Below are 20,164 nucleotides of genomic sequence, written 5' to 3' on the forward strand. Positions count from 1 at the left end.
AGACATTGTGGTCATTGTGGACATTGTGGTCAGTTTCAAGGCCCTTGAGGAAGCCTTCGGAAGCATCAAAATCGGCCATTTTCAAAATGTCATAAACTTTGGAAATATGGGTATCAAACTTCAGTATTTTGCAAGACAAGTGGTACTATGACATCTGGATATGTTTCTGGAAGTTCAGGAAGCATCACAATTGATTATTTTCAAAATTGGTATCACACTGAGGTCAGATTGATACCCATTTTGGACTCTCTTAGTGTGGCCAATATCCCCAGAAACATATTTGGATGTCACAATCCCACTTGTCTTGCAAAACGCTATAGTTTCACGAAGTTAGTGACATTTCAAAAATGGCCCATTATGATGCGTCCTCAAGGGCCTCGGAACTGACCTAGTGACCCACCGGAATAACTCCGGATAGGATAACTACATCACAAGTCCCAATATGTATTCTGGATTTTGGGATCCGTATAAGCAGAGCAGTGATAAAACCAGGCCAATATGACATAAAATGACGAAATGGCAGCAATTTGAATTGTTTTCCTTTACTCGGGCCGATACATAATATGTATATTGTGTATATTATCTTCACTTTTCATAAGACCCAACAAGTACACCAAGTTCGACAATTAAAACTATATAATAATTAAATGAGTTACGTGGTTTTCCAATCGCTCCCATTTTCTATACAATTGATTGAACTGTTGAATGTTGGAGTTTTCCCATTTAATTGCGCCCCACTCTAGTAGACACATCAGATCTCAGCATGTTAGATGGGTGCTTTGTCAGTAACAACGCATTATCTAATCGATTTTTGAAGCCTACGATCATCGATCTTTTAAACAATCGTTCTCTGCTATGGTAGCTGACTGAATAGTAAAGTAGGCAATTATCTTTTATTTTTTAAAGTAGTTTTATTGATTTTCTAGCATTTGAAAGCGGAAGAACCCATCATCGCAATATTGTAGAACACACAATTCATCCACAATAGCGTCATGCAACATAACGCACAAATTTCCCTGGTGGCTGCTGATGCCGGCTAATTAATAGAATAATTGCACGGCTGAAAGTGATTTTAATTTATCACAACCTGTGGGTCCATTTGTCGTTTTGGTTGTTCCGAGTCGTCTGAATAACAAGTATACGGTACGGCATCCCGCGAGTGCGTGCCTGTTACACCGATTATCATCACAATCGGTGAGCTCGATCCCGATACCAGATTCGGTGACTAAACCATCATCTACAACCGGATTCACGTTGCTGGACATCATCACGCTGCTGTTCTGGTTTACGGACACATAATTTGGTGGTGTAGAACCACCATTTACCGTTCACCAGCAGCAACATCAGCAGCATTAAAACTGGTTCACGGCTGATTTGAAATTCTCTGGGGGCCGCATATGGCATATGCACTGTAATTACTGTCAGTGTCATCAGTTTAAATTTCTCACCACATAACATCACATCCATAGTAGGGTGTCCTAAAACAAAGTTTAGGATTGAAGGAAACAAAAGCAAACACAAGCAAATAAAATCATCTACTTTTAAGCTAGATCACTCGAAATTGAGTTTTCAAGAATAAGTAACGAAGCTCGTCATCAACCTATTGTAGCAGAGTTGCATTACAGATTATTTCACGTCGTTAGCCATTCCATTCAGCTTATCACTACTACTATAGAAACATCAACTGTTCAAAAATTGAGATCCAACGAAAAACGGATGGTTGGCACACCCTGCTAGAGAGTCACAATAGCTTGGTAGCCCGTGAGCGCGACCATCGCGTGCCAATTTACAATTATGTTTCGATTAAACGCGCGCGATTTTAAATTTGATATCTAGTCACACTCAATCGAATCACTCGCGGACTAATGATTCATTTCCCTCTCCTCTCGTCGAACCGATTCCCGAAGGGGTGGGTAATTTATTTTATTTATAGTGAATTTAAATTAGATTCATTAGCTTTGGTTACGCACATGGGTTTCCCCAAGGCTGTAGCAGCGTTTTTTTTTGGGTTCGACGCGGCTAACTATGGCTGGCTGCCGTGGAGTGGTCTGGCATTGATTTTGTTCTTGTAGGTTTTGTTGTCCCGTTTGTAATGGCTTAATAAGCGGTTGGTTGAACATGGTGGGAATTTTGCGAAAATCACCCGGTGGTTAACCATGAAGTTTATTCTATGCTAATAAATTTAGGACCGGTCATAGTCGATTAGGAAGTGATTCCACGCTGGTAATGAGTTAGGTTGTAGATATGTTTTTATTTCAGAAAATCGAGGTTAAGTATACAGGAAAGTTTTCTAAATTGAGTTTAAAGACCGGTAGTTATTGATGGAAATTCATGAGTGTTTTTCGTCCTGCTTCATTTCTCTTCTCTTTTAACAAGCAATAACTATATTTTTGAGAATGGGTAATTGCTTCGTATTTTTTTGGCTGGGAATGATTTTCCTATAATAAATTTTTTTATCAATATTTTGTGATACGAATTATTTTGAAACACTACAAAGACTTTCAGGAAAGATTCATATATCTTTTTTATTTCTTTTCGTTTATACCATTCTCTGAATGATTTTGGTTAAGATTGTCTTATGATGAAATGATTTTCGTTATTTCAATATGTATATACACCATACATACATGTACCTACAAATCGAAGGGCAAATCAATACACAAATATGGAAAATAAATTCAACAGATTCCGAGCGTCAGTTGGTGATTTCTGCTGCATTGTGGAAAACATACATAAAAAAAAGAAACGCACGTCCACACGCGGCTCTTCGAATCATATTTTTATTTCTCGTTGACATTTCATTCATTCATTTTTGTGGAGGAATCTCAGCTTACCATTGGAGTAAAAAACGGAAACGGGAAAAATTGGTGTGTGCTTCCGTTCCGTTTTCCGAGAATGCGCCAATTTTAGTAATTAAAAAAGTGATATTCGACTGGGAATGCGGCATGTTCCATGCGCTATTTTCGTGAGAAAACGATAGTTTTTTCAATACTTCTATGCAGTATGGTTGTTGACGTAATATGTCGAAACGGGAAAGGATATAATATGGCAAATTACAAATGAACTTTGCATAAAAAAATGTTTCGAAAGTTTGGTTCACTTTAAATTAGTTTTATGAAATATGATTATCACACTGTAATATTCCTATGGATATCCGAAATGATATTGACAGTGCTCTCGAATCTTTGACAAGTTTAATTGTCGAAGCCAGAGACATTGCAACTAATAAATGTGAAATTAAATTCAACTCCATTATTGTTGCCGACGATCTTTAGCTACTGACCCGTCTTTAAAATGTGAGGCGAAGGCAATACCAAAGAACTCGCGATCCCGCTTTGAAAGTTATTTGGCGAGATTTGCAAAATAAATTAGAAATCGTTTCGCTATTCTGAAAAATAGCAAATTTGAGAATAATGTCTCAAAGTTGAATCCCAGTTCGAAACCTTATTGGAAAGAGATTTCAATTCTTTAGAAACCTCAAAAGCTAATTCTAGCGCTTAGGGAGGGAAATAAGATTTTATTACCAAATGGCGAAAAGGCTCGAAAACTAGCTCAACAGTTTGCAGCAGTTGCGAATCAGGTCACGCGGAGGTTTGACATTCTCAATTAAGGGAATGTTTTGTCCCTTCGTTAGGAGCTAATCTGTATGAAGGGTGATCTATTATTAAAAAAAAAAAAAATAAAAACATGAAAGGTGTTGGACCAAACACAGGGCGATAAGTTGCTAGGCTATAGGGCACTGCACGGACTACTTTGTCTCTTTCTCGCTGCAAAGAAATTAGAAAACAACAAGGCCTGTAAACGTCAAAATTTATGAAGAACGAAAGAGAAAGAGATCTTTCCGTGCAGTGCCCTATTGAACGACCCAGCAGTCATAGGAACTAAGTAGGTTGCCAGGTAAAGGAGTAATTATATTTTAGCTCAGAGGACTAGCGTCATTTGAAAAGTAAGCGTGATGAAGAGAACACAGAACAGTTTAGTAAAGTGAAATTAGACGTTTTATCCAAATTGCTAGTGTGGTCACGCTAGTAAGACTAGCTCACCGGACTAGCTCATAGCCTTACCCGAGCAGGAGCGACGACCTCGATCACAGGAATTGGCAAGTTCATAAGAGGTAAAATACCAAAAAAATAATACCAAAAATTAATATGCAAAATACTTTAGGCATAACATGTTTAGGTATTCCAATACCAAACGCATCACAAATTATTATTCTTTGGAGGGAGGAGGATCCGTATGCTTTAGAAAGATGGATAGAAGTCGTTTTTTTGATACATTCTTTTCTGTAATTTTCACCATTGGTTGTAAAATATGGAGAACTCTTTATACCACAAGAGCAAACGGCTTGCCATACTGAAACCTTTTCCCCCAACTTTTTCGGTTCGGACATATCGCACATCATCAGGCACATTTGTCCTCTGTTCAGCGTTGAAAAATTGTGGCCCTGGAATTGTATTGGTATCCAATTTGACGTATGTCTCGTGGACCATCAAAATGCACTGTAAAAAATCTGTGAGTTGATAAAATGATCCGACCCATCGTTCGTAATTTCTAAGGTTATTCCAAATTTTCCAGGTGTGTTACAAAAGTATACAATGTCTTTACACACAGAGCGAAAATTCCCATTTTTTCCTTAGGTTTTAATCTTAAGGGACATGCCAGAGTAAACCCGACGTGCGATACGACGCGACAGTGCCATTTGGCAGCCTGTTGATAATGGTAGTTATTCTTTTACGTGAGTCGCGTCGCATCGCTCGTCGCGTTTTCTCTAGCTTCCTCCTAAACCATTCATAAAAAGGTGTCCAAAATTCCTGCAGGAGCTATTCCAGAAATTTTATTGGAATAATTGTACGATAATTTGTTAAAGTATGAAATAGGAAATACTAAAGGAATTTTTGGAAGAGTTTCCAAAGGATATTTCAAAGAAATGTCCAGATTTCTGGATGATCCTAAAAGAATTTCTGATAGGATAACAGAACTAACTTTGAAAAAAATCTTAAAGGAATATCCGAAGGTCTCAAGGAAGTTCTAATTAAATTTCCGGAGGAATGTCCGAAGGAATTTAAAAAAAAAAAATCGTAGAAATTCCTGGATGAAGTTCTGGAGAAATTTCGTAAGAACTCCAATAATAATAGGAATACTGAATGAATTTGTTTAAGAAATTCCTGAAATATTTTCTAAAAAAACAATCCCTGAAGGAAATTCCTTCAGATAAATTCAAGAATTTCGGAAATTCATTCAGGAGTTCCTTCGGAAATTCTTTTAGGAATTCGTTCATTCGCCGATGGTATGAAATTCCCGATAGAATACCTCGAAGAATTTTTGAAAGTATTACTTAAGGAATTCCTGAAGTTTCGAAAGAATTCCTTAAGGAATTTTTGAAGAAATTTCTAGATTTATTTTCGAAGGATTTTTGAAGAAATTCCATGGGGAGAGAAAAGAAATTCACGATGGAATTCCTGATGGAATTTTCGAAGCTATATCTGAAACAATGTCTGGGTGACTATTAGAATTATTTCCTGGGGTAGGATTTTCCGAATTAACTTGAAATATCACTTGATTCCAGAAGAAATTTTCGAAGCAACTCCTAAAGTAAATTTCAAAGAAATTCTCAAAAATATCCGAAGAAGTATGATGATGGATCGGCTGTAAATTACAGCCTGTAATCCCGATATTTTTTAGTTTTTGCTTTTTGGCAAGTCTCAATTCCAGATTCAGAACCGGGTATTTTTTTACTGCTGTTCGAATTTTTGAAGGTCTTCTCGAGACATTCATGGCAGAATTCCCAAAAGAATTTCTTCAGATGTTCCAGAAAGAATTCTGGTAGAAATTTTAAAATTTATATGAAAATTCTATTAGGAATTTGTTTGGAAATTCTTCCGAGGATTCTTTTAGTAATTCCTTAGGAAACTCCTTTATTAATTCCTTCAGAAATTCTAAAAAAAAAACTTTTTTTTCTAAAATTTCTCCAGTAAATCCTCCAAAAATTCTTTCGGGAACTTCTCCGGGAATTATTTCTAAAATTGCACCTGTAGTTCATTTGGATATTCCTCCAGGGATCCTTTGGTAAAACCCCTCGAAAAGCCTTTTTAAATTTCTCCAAAAATTCCAATGTAAGTGTCCTTCCAAAGTTCGTATATCCGGTAAATTATGGAAGAATGAAATAAGAAATCCTAAAAGATTTTTTGAAGGAGTTTCTAACGGAAATTTCAAAAGATATCCTGTATAAACTTCGTAGAAAATTTCTACAGGGTGTTCAATAAGTTCGAATACACTTTCAAAAAATGTTTAAAAATTGTAATTAAATTATTTCTTTTCCCGGTTACATTTCATTGAAAGTATTGTTTATAAGGAACGTTTGTAACATTTCTTCTGGAATGACCTTTATTTTGTACTTATTCACGAGCTTCAAACGTTTCTGAAATCCATCGCAAGCGGCACGCACGGTCTGCATGGGCATTTCGTTCCAGATTTTGAGAATTACGTCTTGAACTGGTCCAAGTTACTGACCTTGTATTCGTATAGCTTTAACATAATAAAGGACCAAACAAGAAAGTTAAGAGGGTTCAAATCCGGGAAGCTGGGAGGTCGCAAAGTTTTGTCTAAAAAGTCGATGAAATTGTCCCCATATAAGGCTTAAATCGCATTTTCCGTGTATTTATACATCTCTATCCGGTTTATCGTCCTATTGGAACATGTAGGGCTGATCTCCGTCTTATCACCGGGCCACTGGGGGTATCAATCTTCCCCAAAATCTCAGTTTTGTAGTACACCGCAATGATTTTGACCTTCAAAAAATGCTGTTTACAATGCCCCAATCCATTTTCACCGCGCGTAATAAACAAACAACAAGTGACAGAATGTCAACACCACACACATCCGTTAGCGTATATATACCGCTAACGCTGACACCAATACTTATACAGAATATGTACATTGGGCTTACAAACACAATGATCAAACATTTGTATTCGAACTTGTTCAACACCCTGTAAACAATTCACGAAGAAATTCCCAAAACAATTTTCGAATGAAATTTACGAAGGATTGTTAAAAGAAATTCAAAATGATTTTCTGAAGAGAAGGTCCAAAGGAATTTCTGTAATAATTGACAAATAAATTCAAAGGAATAACTGGAGGAATACCTAAAAGAATTCTCTAAGAAAGAAGAAGAAGAAAAAGAAGAAGAAATCCTGGAGGAAGTTCTTAAGAAATTCCTAAGGGAAATTTCGAAGGAATTTCAAGAATTTATTCCTAGAGTTTCAAAAGGAATTTCTTGAGAAAGTGCTGGCAGAATTCTTAAAATTTATTCCGAAAAAAATCCTAAAGGAATTTCCAAAGGTAATCCTAAAACAATCTTCTAAGCTGTTGTAGGCAATGAAAAACATCCTAAAGAAAATTTTCAGAAGAAATCCCAAGACATTCCGAAAGAATTCTTGGAAGAAAGTCACGTAGAAATTTATAAATGTCGGAAATACCTACATAATTTAATTTGGGAACTCTATCAGGAAGGGTTAGTGACAAAAGGTCGAAAGACAAAAGGTCGAAAGGACAAAAGGTCGAAAGACAAAAAGTCGAAAGACAAAAGGTCGAAAGGACAAATGGTCGAAAAGGACAAAAGGTCGAAAGGGACAAAACGTCGAACGTGTCAAAAGGTCGAAAGAGTCAAAAGGTCGAAAGGGGCAAAAGGTTGAAATAGACAAGAAACTGAGACAGGGAGAATCAATCTTGTACAATACAAGTTTGATTTATTTCTTAAATCAATATTTTTTTTATCTCCAACAGAACTATCTAGATATTCTTAATATTGCTTCATTTCATATGCATAGTAATTATTCCTTCTTTGAAAATTTCTCATTCTTCAACTTTTATTGATGAGATAAGTGTATTACTTCCGCTTGAAGTTGAAATGCGTCACAAATTTTGTACTTTTCGACCTTTTGTACTTTTCGACCTTTTATAATTTTCGACCTTTTGTCCTTTTCGGCCCTTTGTCCCTTTCGACCCTCTGTCCCTTTCGACTTTTTGTCCTTTCGACATTTGTCATTTCGACCTTTTGTCCCTTCGACCTTTTGTAATAGATTCTATCAGGAATACCTACGGAAAGTGTTTTAGGAATATTTTCAAAAATTGGTTTAGGATAAATCCTTCGAATTGGTGATAAACGTGCCCCATCGTCCCTCAGCTTAATTCCGCCAGTGCCTGTAACATTGGTCCTTCGAAGCATAATTGCCGGTTTATATGAACGAAAACCTGCGTAGAAGCGAAAGAGTTAACGCCGGTTAATCTGATTCTGTAAATAGAAAAATGTATCGTACACCACCCATCAATAACAACCAACCGCAACTTCTTCCAGGACCCCATCACGGTGATCCTGTCCTTGGAAATGAAGGTAAGCAAGTAGAGGGAAGCGTAATTTCTGAAAGAAAGGGGCGAACATGTAGGAAAAGTAAACACTCATCCTTCGAAGTATGTCAATCAAACAAATCAGAGCCTTAGAATTAAGTCCGAAAGTAGAAGATGAGGAGCTTAAGGCATCCTTAGAAACAGGTAGAATTCAGGCAGAAACACAATTAAAAGACTTAAAGATCAGTAAAAATAGAATTAAAGAACCAGCAGAAGCAAATTGAATATTTCAAGAAGAAGCGAGAACGAGTGATGCTAATGGAGGAGTTACGATCCCATTCAAGTGTTACAGGTCAGGGATCTAGTAGGAAGAGCTCATCAAATCGAGTAAACGAGTGGGTGGAAGGTGTAGTGAACTACAATCCCGACCCCCTGGTTTAAATTTTGGTATGCAAATGTGTACGCCTTTAATCCCTAATTGGAACAAACAAATAAATATAAGAGACCTTTTGAACGATTTTGCTATCTGACCTTCAGGCTGCCGGTAAGAGCGCTGACCCATTCTCACCCCCCAGACCCATTGTCACCCCCTATGGCGGTACTCAAAAAGCACTCTTGACTATTTGAGATTCTTTTGGATCAAAAAGTAATAAGATGCTCCATATTATCATAAACAATTCTTTTCAGGTTTCTTTTCGATTAAATAATTATTTCACAATATATTGTCGCGCTTATCTTTTTCTAGAATACCGCGGCGGTCTTACGCTCGCAGGCTCGACTGCGAAGGTAAACGTCAAGCTAGCCACCGGGTTAAAGGATAGGGAGAATTTTCCCGCTTAATTTATAAACTTTGGGAATTTATAAACAAAGTTATTGTGAAAACATTAAAAACTTTTTTGGCCAGTTGGATAGATACAGTTTTTTATGGAATGATAATTTTCGATCTGTTTTTACCCATTTTTAACAAAAATAATAATTAAGTTTGTAACATTTTTAAGACTTAATTTCACATTTAACAGTTCCACCTTTCAAGCTGTGTTTAATTAGTATGTTTTTTTTTGGTTTATGCTCGCAGAATCGATAATCGTAATTAACAAAAAAAAAAATCATTTTTTTTCGTACATGTGCCAAAATGACGCTCATCCGCAGCTATCCACAGTTGGATTCTCGTCCCGCAGATAGTATAGACCTCAAATTAAATTGTAGTGGTGGTCTCTTGAGACTGCCCGTCCCTGCTTATTAAATATAGTCCAACCTAGGCAAAAACACATTTTTTTCAATAATTGCCCATTTTTTACTAATATTAATTAACCTCAACAACGTATTCTTTTTAAAGTTTATGCAATTACATTTCCAACGGTGTATTAATTTGCAAAATTGGAGTTATTCGCTGAGAAAATTGCATTTGTTTGAAATGCATTTTTTCTACTATTTTCACAATTTTCCTAAGTCTGATGTCTGTGGCGCAATGAGCTTTCATCACAGAAGGCTGAAATTTTGAGAATCTAGGTTTGAACTATCTGGTTATCAAATGGTATACAAGACACGTCATTCTAAGCAAGTCAATTTTTCTATTTTTGGCCACCACTTTCCCCATAGTGGGCTGCACACATTTTCGCGTCTACTATTAACTGCCATGGGCAGTGTAACGAGGTACTAGATTGTAGGGACAAGGAGTCTAGCTTAGAGTGTCCACAACTGTGTAGTTCGTATTCGAGCTCGTATCTCTCTACTGGAACAGTTAATGGCCGAATTACCGACGTTACGCACATTGATGGTCGTCTTTTTACTGCAACGAAAAAGAAACACGCTTGGCCCATCCTTCTCCAAAAACCAATTTATCGGCATGCTGGACCAAGTAGGTGAAAAGTCTTCATCTCATACGTTAGATGGTCTCTTCTGTCTCATATTTCTTCAATATGTGCACCAAAACCGTATATGTTCCTAGAATGTTTTTTACTGGGCAGTTTTTTTAGGTGGAATACCCACAACGATCCTGTCCTCACAGAAGACTATTTCATATTTGTTGATTTGATATACAATACTGCCGAACTACCGGTTGCCAATAATAAAATAAATTGAATCATCTTCAATCCACACATCACCACCGGACACCCACGGGTAGCAGTAAGCATAAAATGAAATTGACAGCAAACAAAACAACTCTGAGAATACTCCTCCTACGGACTTGTGCCATCAATGCAGGTCAGTTGTACTAAATGCACCATTCTCAACTTCAAATACAATGCCTTTTCTATCTTTTTTATTGATTTTTTTCAGATCCTTAAATAACACATGTTACTAATTATTAGTTGCAGATAGAATGTAACATATTCTTTATGTCATATCATTTAACCAACATGATTTACATAAACAAACATTACTATTTTGATAAAATCAGTATGTTGTGGATGATTTCATTGCTGTATTATTTTTATTTTTCAGCTACAACAATGATATCGAGCTTCCAAGACGCTTATCCAACATGTCTTATTGGGTGCACTCTGCACCGTTTACCCCAGAGGCTCTGGTGCTGTAAGTTGTAACATTGCACAAGCATACATAGAACAATAGAAGCCATACCCCACGGAGAGATGTTGGGCTACCTACTGGCGCGTTATCGTTCAGCTCGATTGTGAAAGCAAGATGCATTTACTCATGGTATGACCTCTTGACATGATCCGGTAGCCGGTTCCATGTCCCCAGGCCGCTGCTGAGGCATTTGCACACGCAGCATGCGTCTTTTGATCTTGCATGTCTCAATCATAGATTGAGTCCTAAGCGTATGAGTATGGAACGCTTCTGTTTCCTAAATGACAGATTTCCTGATTCTCTCGGACCCGGTTTCCCAATCGAGATACCAATCAGGAAAAGCAGAAATACAAATCGAATGGCTTGGCCCTGCAAAATAAATACAAATTGTGGAAGGCAATGGTCGAAGCTTCCATCGGTTTATTGAATCAACGTTTTAGACCTGGACGAATGGATCTGTCAACCAATTGGAAGAGTTCTTCCTTTGTTATGGGAAGATCAGTATTTTTCTTAGGAAAAGTGTAATGGTTATGCATTCGCTTTGGACATCCACTACCTGCAGTGATAGTTTAATGGGGTTTTCTTTATTTTTCCAATAATTGACTTTTACGTCATGAACTATGATTGAATCGTCGTCTATCGGATCCGAATAAATCATTGCTCCGATTCACGTTACAAAGAACCCTGGAGCAAATCGGATTTCTGAATTCTACTCTGTATTTAGAATCTTAATCTTAAAGGATCCTGAGCTTTTCATCTGAAATTTGCAGCGTAGTGTTCAGTCAGCACTTTCCCAGATACTAACTGTTAGACAAATTATCATTTTTGCTTTCAATCATTATAAGGCATAAAATCGCATCCAGACACCTTCAGAATGGTTTTGCTTTGTAGCCGCGTATCTTTTCACAAGGCAAAGGAAGACCGCAGTCAGCAGTCAGTTTTCAAAGCATCAATTAGGGAGAAGCACCGTTTAGGTAGTGCCCCATATTCCCATAAGCAACGTTTATTACTTTGGCGCATTACAACTTGTTTTTTTTTGGTACGTGATTAGTATCTGTTATGAACGTTGTGGACGGGAATATGGGGGGCTGTCCAAATAGTCCTTCTCCCGAGTTGTTAATTCTCCCCAACAGTATTTAATCTGAGCCCTATCATGAATGCTACGCAAAACTTTTTTCAAACACAGTTAATGCACGTTTTATACTGGGCCGAATTACTAATAAAAATATAATCTGGAAAAATGTAGAGAGCTCTTTATAACATTTGCTTTGTTTGAATCCGATGATCTTTGCATTTCTAGTTTTAGAAATCTCCAGCCTCCCTTCCATCATCAATGTCCCGATGCTACAATCAGCGTAGAACTAACAAGCACCGTAGCCGAAGGACACATATGATGAAAAATTTAAACGATTTTGTGCCAGTTCATATATCGTCTGTAAACAGCTCATAAAAATGAGTAATTTTCCAGCCCTCATGAGATGAGCAAAGCATTACCTCAAACACATCCACTGACACGCAAATCAGCTTTGTACACCGTAGTGCCAGAAGCATCATACCGTACCGATAGAGTCATTAATGCCGCCATTATTAAAATAATTATAAAATTGATTTATTGTGTCATTACTTTTAATGCGATATTAATGCGATAAAATCTCGCTCTTCCGGCACCATTCGGGAAGGCCGCAGATGGAAATGCGAGTGTAAAAGCATCCATACTCCAACCACCAGGTATGCTTCGCCATGCAGTTGCTCTTGCTTTGGAATAGTAAATATAAATACAGATGAATTTCTGTAAAGGTGTCTTTCGTAAATGAAGTCGATCATTTTTATTTTAGAAAATACGTTTCACTTAATAGTACAAAGTTGAAATCGTTAATTGTTTCATGTGTAGTTATAAGAAATGAAATACCCAACGTGTTACGTAATGAATGATTAGAACCTAAACGCATATTGCTAAGTCAATACTACTGAAAACAGTTAAATTGACCTCCTGATCTGATCCTGATGGTGATACTCCTGAGGCAATGGGTGTAGCTTATCTGGGTGGTTGAAACTATAGTCAGCATAGGGCGATGATGAGTTATGGGTGCCTCAAACGCTTGTCGGTTTGTAATTTGAGCTTTGCATAATGAATTAGTGCCGATGTTAGTGTTGACTCTGTCCGTTTATAAGTGAACTGTTTTGCATACATTTATGTGCAAGGGACTGAACCTCGGTTTTATTAATTAGGGACACTCGTTCAGACGGATGGTAATGAAATATTCAGTCAATCCGGCTGTCATAAGCGGCGAAATGTTTGCACATTCAAAACTGGATTTGCATTTACAGTATGCTGCATATTGAAATACCCAACCTATGCTTTCCATTTAAAATAATTGCTGGAATTAAATGGAGAATACTCAGGACCGGATTTAGCCGGAAGGGGGCCCCGGGGCCGACGGTATGTGGGGGCCCCAAAATGTACAAAAAAGGTTGGTTTTGGTACATAAGATTTGTGGGGGCCCGGGGCCACGGCCCCCCCGGCCCCCCCATAAATCCGGCCCTGAGAATACTTAACTCGTCTTAGACGGTTGAATACATTCCACTAAAAAGAGCTTAAAATATGTTTTCCATTTAAAATGGTTATTTTTGAAGTCCTCTATGTAATTTTTAAATAAGTACGAATTGAATTTCGGAAGAGTAAATGTTTTGCAGACGAAAAACAATTAAATATCATAGATACTCAAACGCCACGGTCTTATTCTCAGAGTTTTATTAATTGAATTATTTGCCACCGCCAACAAGAGAAGTCAGACGCTTATCCAAACGTCATTTACTCACCCTATTCGAGAAACTTTATCTTTCGCTTCGAACACTTGCGGTCACACTTGCTGACAGCCTCAAATTGTATCATTGCAGGGAAGTTGGTTGCCTTACCACTTCACACGCTAATTGACAATATTAATTATTTATTCAACTGACGTTTGTCGGATTTGCACTAGTCACCGTAAACTATCGTCTATTGGTAGAAGGTGGGATTCGTTTTATTTCTCTTTTACAGTGGTTCACAATCTGAAGAATAACGAGCTGAAACGGGTATTTAATTTTGCGTAGATACTTTAACGCCCTTCTTTTATTGTGACCGTTTCGCAGATAGTTCATACACGGCATACATTCCCACAATTGGGGGTCTCGTACACGTACTCATTTATTCATAGGGTCCTGTGTATCCAGAGTCGTGCAGGATGGCCACGTGTATGGTCATCCTCTAGAAATCCCTGGAGCGAGGTCATATGGTCTCCCCACGTAACCAGTCATCTATCGGCCTGTTTCAAAAGTGGTACAATCAATCCTCCGTGAGTCGATGCTCTATGCGTCGATATGGTCTCATGTAAGCAAATTATGTATGCCATATCAAAAATATGTTCTTCCCTACTGTGATGGTCCGTTCAAACAGCTTCCCAGGGTTTTTCTAGTCTACTTGTCGATAATTCCATGAGGCGACGGTCTCTTCGATGTCAACTCATAAAGGTTCGACTCTATATGTCCTTTGTGGCACATAGGATAAAAAGCGACCTTTCTATATATGTAATATTGGCCCAATTATATCACTACCCGATTTTGTTTATCCCTCGATTTTTAACACGTTCTCAGCTCGATTTCATCACGACCCAATTTTATCACATTTTTCATTACCAAACCATGAACATAAACCTAAATGGATGGAGTTTGTATACTACCTAGAACCCAGGACAACAAGAACTACTTGGGATGCAAACATTAATTGCCTTCGGCTACGGAAGTTGCTCTGCACGCACACATTGACTCTAAGGAGTTCGTAGACTGTTTGGAACACATGATGACTACAAAAACTACTAGGTATGCAATCATATGCCATGGTCTGGTCACGCAACTAGTCACGCAGCTTTTTCTTCAATAAACTGCCTGTATTACGGAGGGGTCCTCCTTAGCCGTGCGGTAAGACGCGCAGCTACAAAGCAAGACCATGCTGTGGGTGGCGAGGTTCGATTCCCGGTGCCGGTCTAGGCAATTTTCGGATTGGAGATTGTCTCGACTTCTCTGGGCATAAAACTATCATCGAGTTAGCCTCATGATATACGAATGCAAAATGGTAACCTGGCTTAGAAACCTCGCAGTTAATAACTGTGGAAGTGCTTAATGAACACTAAGCTGCGAGGCGGCTCTGTCCCAGCGTGGGGATGTAATGCCAATAAGAAGAAGAAGATTACGGAGGTTAAGCTGCAGTTTTTGACTCTATGGAACGCAAATATTTACCAACATAGGTTTCACAAGTTTTTCAATAGCTTCGTAGACTACCATGACAACCACAAAAAATATTTGGAATGCAAACATATAACAATATGAAGTCACAAAACTTGTTTATTCTACAATTACTGCCTGCGTTACGGAGGTTGATCTGCAGATCTTAACTCTATGGATTTGGTGGACTACCTGAAACCCACGACAGTCATAAGATCTACTTGTAATGCAAACATGTACCAAGATGGGGTCAAACAACTTGTTTTTTCTTTAATAACTGCTTGTGTTAGGTGATTGATCCACATCTCTGGTGCATGTGGACCGATCTAAGATTAAGAACTAAGACAACAAACTAGAAGAATTTTTACGTCCAATGGTTCCGTTTTATCAAAATTGGATTATTTTACACAAAATTTGAATTTCGACAAAATTATGTCTATCTTAACGTTTTTGATAGGGCAATCAACGGAAGGGGCCCTCCTCAGCCGTGTGGTAAGACGCGCGGCTACAAAGCAAGATCATGCTGAGGATGGCTGGGTTCGATTCCCGGTGCCGGTCTAGGAAATTTTCGGATTGGAAATTGTCTCGACTTCCCTGGGCATAAAAGTATCATCGTGTTAGCCTCATGATATACGAATGCAAACATGGTAACTTGGCATAGAAACCTCGCAGTAAATAACTGTGGAAGTGCTGCGAGGCAGCTCTGTCCCAGTGTGGGGATGTAATGCCAATAAGAAGAAGAAGAAGAAGAAAAAAAAAATCCACAGAACGATCATCAACATACGCAAGAAAAGCGCACCGGCATTAGTCATGATCAATGAGAGCTCCGGAAGTTTGTTAACCGACCGAGCCGGGTACTTTGAGTTATTGTTGGATGGGGGAAGGGTCGAAGCCCATTCAGCCGAATGCCAACGGAAAGACGTCCCACTTCTCACATCCCATTTCTCACTTTTCAAATGACCTATTCGGCCAAATGTCCTGCTCGACCAAATGACATCTTCGGTCAAATGATCTGTTCGGCCAAATAACATATTCGGCCAAATGACCCATTCGGCCGAACAACTTTTAGCCTAGTGACCTTCTGCTGAATGACATTCAGCCGAGCGGTATTCGGTCAAAAGGCCCTCCTAGGTTGAATGGACAATCGGACAGAAAAGGCAAATAATCAGAATTGAGGATGATGGACAAGCAGTGGAACCGCCAACGCTAGACGAAGTGAGAAAAGCTGTTCGAGAGCTGAAGAACGGCAAGGCCGCTGGGAAGGACGGAATCCCGGCTGAGCTTCTAAAAGTGGGGAGTGACCGGCTGAGCGAAAAAATCTACCAAGTGATTGAAATGATTTGGGAGGGAAAAGAAATATTTTCGAAAAATACATATGAGGGCATCATCATATGTCCTATCTACAAGAAACGGCATATACTCGATTGTGTTAATTATCGAGGTAATATAACACTCGTCAACACCGTCTACAAGGAAATCTTCCAAATTCTGTATAGCAGGTTGCGTCCGTTTGCTGGGACCTTAATCTCTGCCAACCAAGTAGGATGAATATTTAGTATTGTCTGGCTCCACACTTGCTCCATCAGCAACTGCGCTCGATGAAGTAGGGTTGTGTGAGTAGTGGCGATCTCTCTTCGCTTATGTGGTCGGGTTGGAATCTGATGATCCTTCGTATTGGGAAAGCACCTGTCTAGCGTACTGATTTCGTGGGATCAACCCCACCGAAGGGAGTGGTTACCCTCCAATATCTTTTTTTTTAAATAAATCTATCACATGTTGTGCATATGCTTAAATTGTGAAGGTCATATAATGCAGGAGACTGAAGAGAAGGGTTATTCAAACTTATTCGTGGCTTATTCAAGCAATATACAAGTTACAACGGACACCAACGTCAAGAATTACGCCACCATCATCAAGTTTCCTCGCAGCCTAAGTCTCCACCAGAACGCATAGCATGAGTCCAAAGTACGATAACCCGAATGATGAGACCAGCAAATAGAGGACGTTAGCAACAACCTACCAATCGGACGACGGAAGTGCGGACATAAACAAAACTTACTTTTAGCTAGGTCAGGCAATCAGTGCAACTCATTAAGGTTTGATGTAAGCTTAATTAATAAATAAAATTCATTCTGTGTTCAATCGTGTTAGGTGAAGGTAGTTATCTTTTTTAAAAACGCTGCTCCGAAGCCCCGTAACTTAACTGGCGCAGTCGGTAGGATTAGGGAATTCAAAAGTAATAAGTGCAGTGCAAAGGTGCTAGTAGTGCAGCGATCAACCCCGGCAGAATACCGAGGAGGACCTGGAGGAAACCAACACGAACGCAGGATCCCCGAGAGGATATCGGGCCAAAATTTAAAAGTAAGTAAACATTTTTATCAAACAAATACTAAAGAAATAAAGTGCAATTATAAGTGAATTTTTCAAAGTAGCGAATTAGTGAGATACATAGCAAATTGAGTAATTTAAAAGTGAATTTTATAGTGACTATAGAAATATAATAAAATGAGCCAACAGGACGAAGCAGCCATCGCTCAACAGGAGCAAATGATGGCCAATGCGGAAAAAATTGTTAAAACCCTACAAACGCCACAAGGAATCAATATTTTACAACCTTTCGACGGCAATCCTGTCAAATTGCACTCCTTCATACGGAGTGTAGAAAATGTAATTCCATTCATTGATGCATTAGAGAACACACCGTATCATAGTGTGTGGCTCCAAGCAATTAGAAACAAAATTGTCGGTGACGCCGATACCGTTTTAGAGGTATACGGCACCGAACTGAAATGGGAAACCATAAAGCAAACTTGATCGCGCATTACAATGACAAACGCGATTCAACAACATTAACCTGAGAACTGTTTATGGCTCATCAAATTTCATCCATTGAAGATTTTACGCTAGGGTACAACATTTATTGTCGTTGTTAGTCAACCATGCCAATATTCAAATTACAGATTCTGCAATTAGAACGGATAGAATTAAAACATACAACGATAACGCCCTGCAAGTGTTTTTAGCCGGTTTGAAAGAACCGATTGGCGGAAATATTAGAGCACGTCAACCAAAAACTCTTAAAGAGGCTTTCGATGCTTGTATTGAGGAACAGAACTTTTAAGCAAAACAGGATGGGTGAGAGATGTCCCAACAACACATCAAAAGAATACCTTTATACTTCCGGAAAAACCAAATTATGCATTTCCTAGAATGCCGTTTGCTAATCGCATTCCACTACCTCCCAGACAACCGGCCTTTTACCCTCCAAATATTCCCTTTAGAAACCATGCGTACAGACCACCTAATCCAAATTTTCAAAAGCCCACTCCAATGGAAGTTGATAAATCATTAATAAGCAAACGAATTAATTACATGAATAGGCCTCAACCCAGTCGTTTTTCACATTTCGGGAACCAACAACCACCGCGACAATTTGGAAACCAATCGTTTGTTCCTCGGCAACCTTTCCCTGCAGCGTATCCTAGACCTTTCGGAATCCCGCGTTTCCACCACAGCAATTCAGGCAAACTCAACCTCCCAAATTTCTTGTAGAAGAATTGACGAACTTAGAACACGATCCACACTACCAGTTTTATCCAGAATGCAATCAATTTTATGCCGATTACTATCATTACTATCCACCCTATGATTACAGTGATACCCAGGAAGCAGTGGGTAAACCAGAAATAGTAGAATCTGCTGAATCAGAAACGCAAGAAGAATCTTCTCATGACGAGATAAATTTTCAGATGGATTCAGAAACCAATCCAGAAACATAGAATCTAATAATTACATACCATACATTGAAGTGAACACGACCTTTGGTAATCTGAAGCTCCTTATTGACACAGGGGCCAACAAAAACTATTTAAACCCCGAAGTAATAAAAAATCATTCCATGGTTATTCATGAAACTCCTTCAATTGTCAAAAACGTATCTGGTATGCACAAAGTTCAACATTCAATCAGTTTCTCTCCTTTTAAAGGCAAACCATCGATAACATTTTTCCTTTTCAAATTTCATTCCTTTTTCGACGGATTGATAGGATATGAGTCTCTATCTCAACTTCAAGCCAATATCATCACCTCATCCAACACACTAGAACTCTCCAATGAAATTTTTCCCATGAAAAGGCTATATCCAGAATCCTTCTCAGTCCAAATCAACGCACATGAACAAGTGAAAATTGAATTACCCACAACCGTTAGCAATGGTGACTTTTTAATTGAAGATAGGTTCCCACTGACAGAAGATGTAGTTGTTTTACCCGGAATATATAAAGCAGAAAATAATAAAGCAGTCATACTCGCTTCCAATACTTCGAACACATCTGTCAAAATGAACCCCAATAGGCAGCTTATCGCTGAAATGAATAATTTCAAGTAAAATCGCCAAATGTAGTGAAAGCGCGTAGTAATAAATGCAAATTACGAAAACATTTAAGATTGGAACACCTTAACGAGGAAGAACGTCCAAAATTATTGAAAATTATTGATAAATATGAATCTATTTTCCATCAAGAAAAAACCCCTTTAACATTTACTAGCGCAATCAAACATCAAATTAAAACCAAGGATGATAATCCTGTTTATTCTAAATCTTATAGGTATCCTTTCTGTCACAAGGAAGAGGTACAAAGACAAATTCTCGATATGTTGGAACAGGGAATTATCAGACACTCCGACAGCCCATGGTCGTCACCTGTTTGGGTGGTACCAAAAAAAATAGACGCATCAGGAAAGCAAAAGTGGAGACTTGTCATAGACTATAGAAAGTTGAATGACAAGACTGTCGAAGATCGCTATCCAATACCTAATATATCAGATATTTTAGACAAGTTAGGAAGGTGCATGTATTTTTCTACATTGGATCTCGCCTCTGGATTTCACCAGATCGAGGTCAATAATGAAGATATTCCCAAAACTGCATTTAGTGTCGAGCATGGACACTACGAGTTTGTGAGAATGCCGTTTGGCTTAAAAACGCTCCATCAACCTTTCAAAGAGTGATGGACAATATTTTAAG

At 38.4% G+C, this 20,164-nt stretch overlaps 1 protein-coding gene across 1 annotated transcript in view; it reads left to right on the forward strand.

Annotated features, from left to right (window-relative positions):
• Nucleotides 1–19,525, forward strand: part of LOC134202921 (lipoate-protein ligase A-like) — a 285,600-nt gene extending 266,075 nt beyond the window's left edge. The window contains exon 3 of the mRNA XM_062677931.1: nucleotides 19,014–19,525. Coding sequence (XP_062533915.1) covers nucleotides 19,014–19,525 — 512 coding nt within the window. The remainder of the gene's footprint in view (nucleotides 1–19,013) is intronic.
• The last annotated feature ends 639 nt before the right edge of the window (nucleotides 19,526–20,164 follow it).

This window comes from Armigeres subalbatus, unplaced genomic scaffold (assembly GCF_024139115.2).
Source record: "Armigeres subalbatus isolate Guangzhou_Male unplaced genomic scaffold, GZ_Asu_2 Contig152, whole genome shotgun sequence".
In the NCBI taxonomy this organism is placed as follows: domain Eukaryota; kingdom Metazoa; phylum Arthropoda; class Insecta; order Diptera; family Culicidae; genus Armigeres; species Armigeres subalbatus.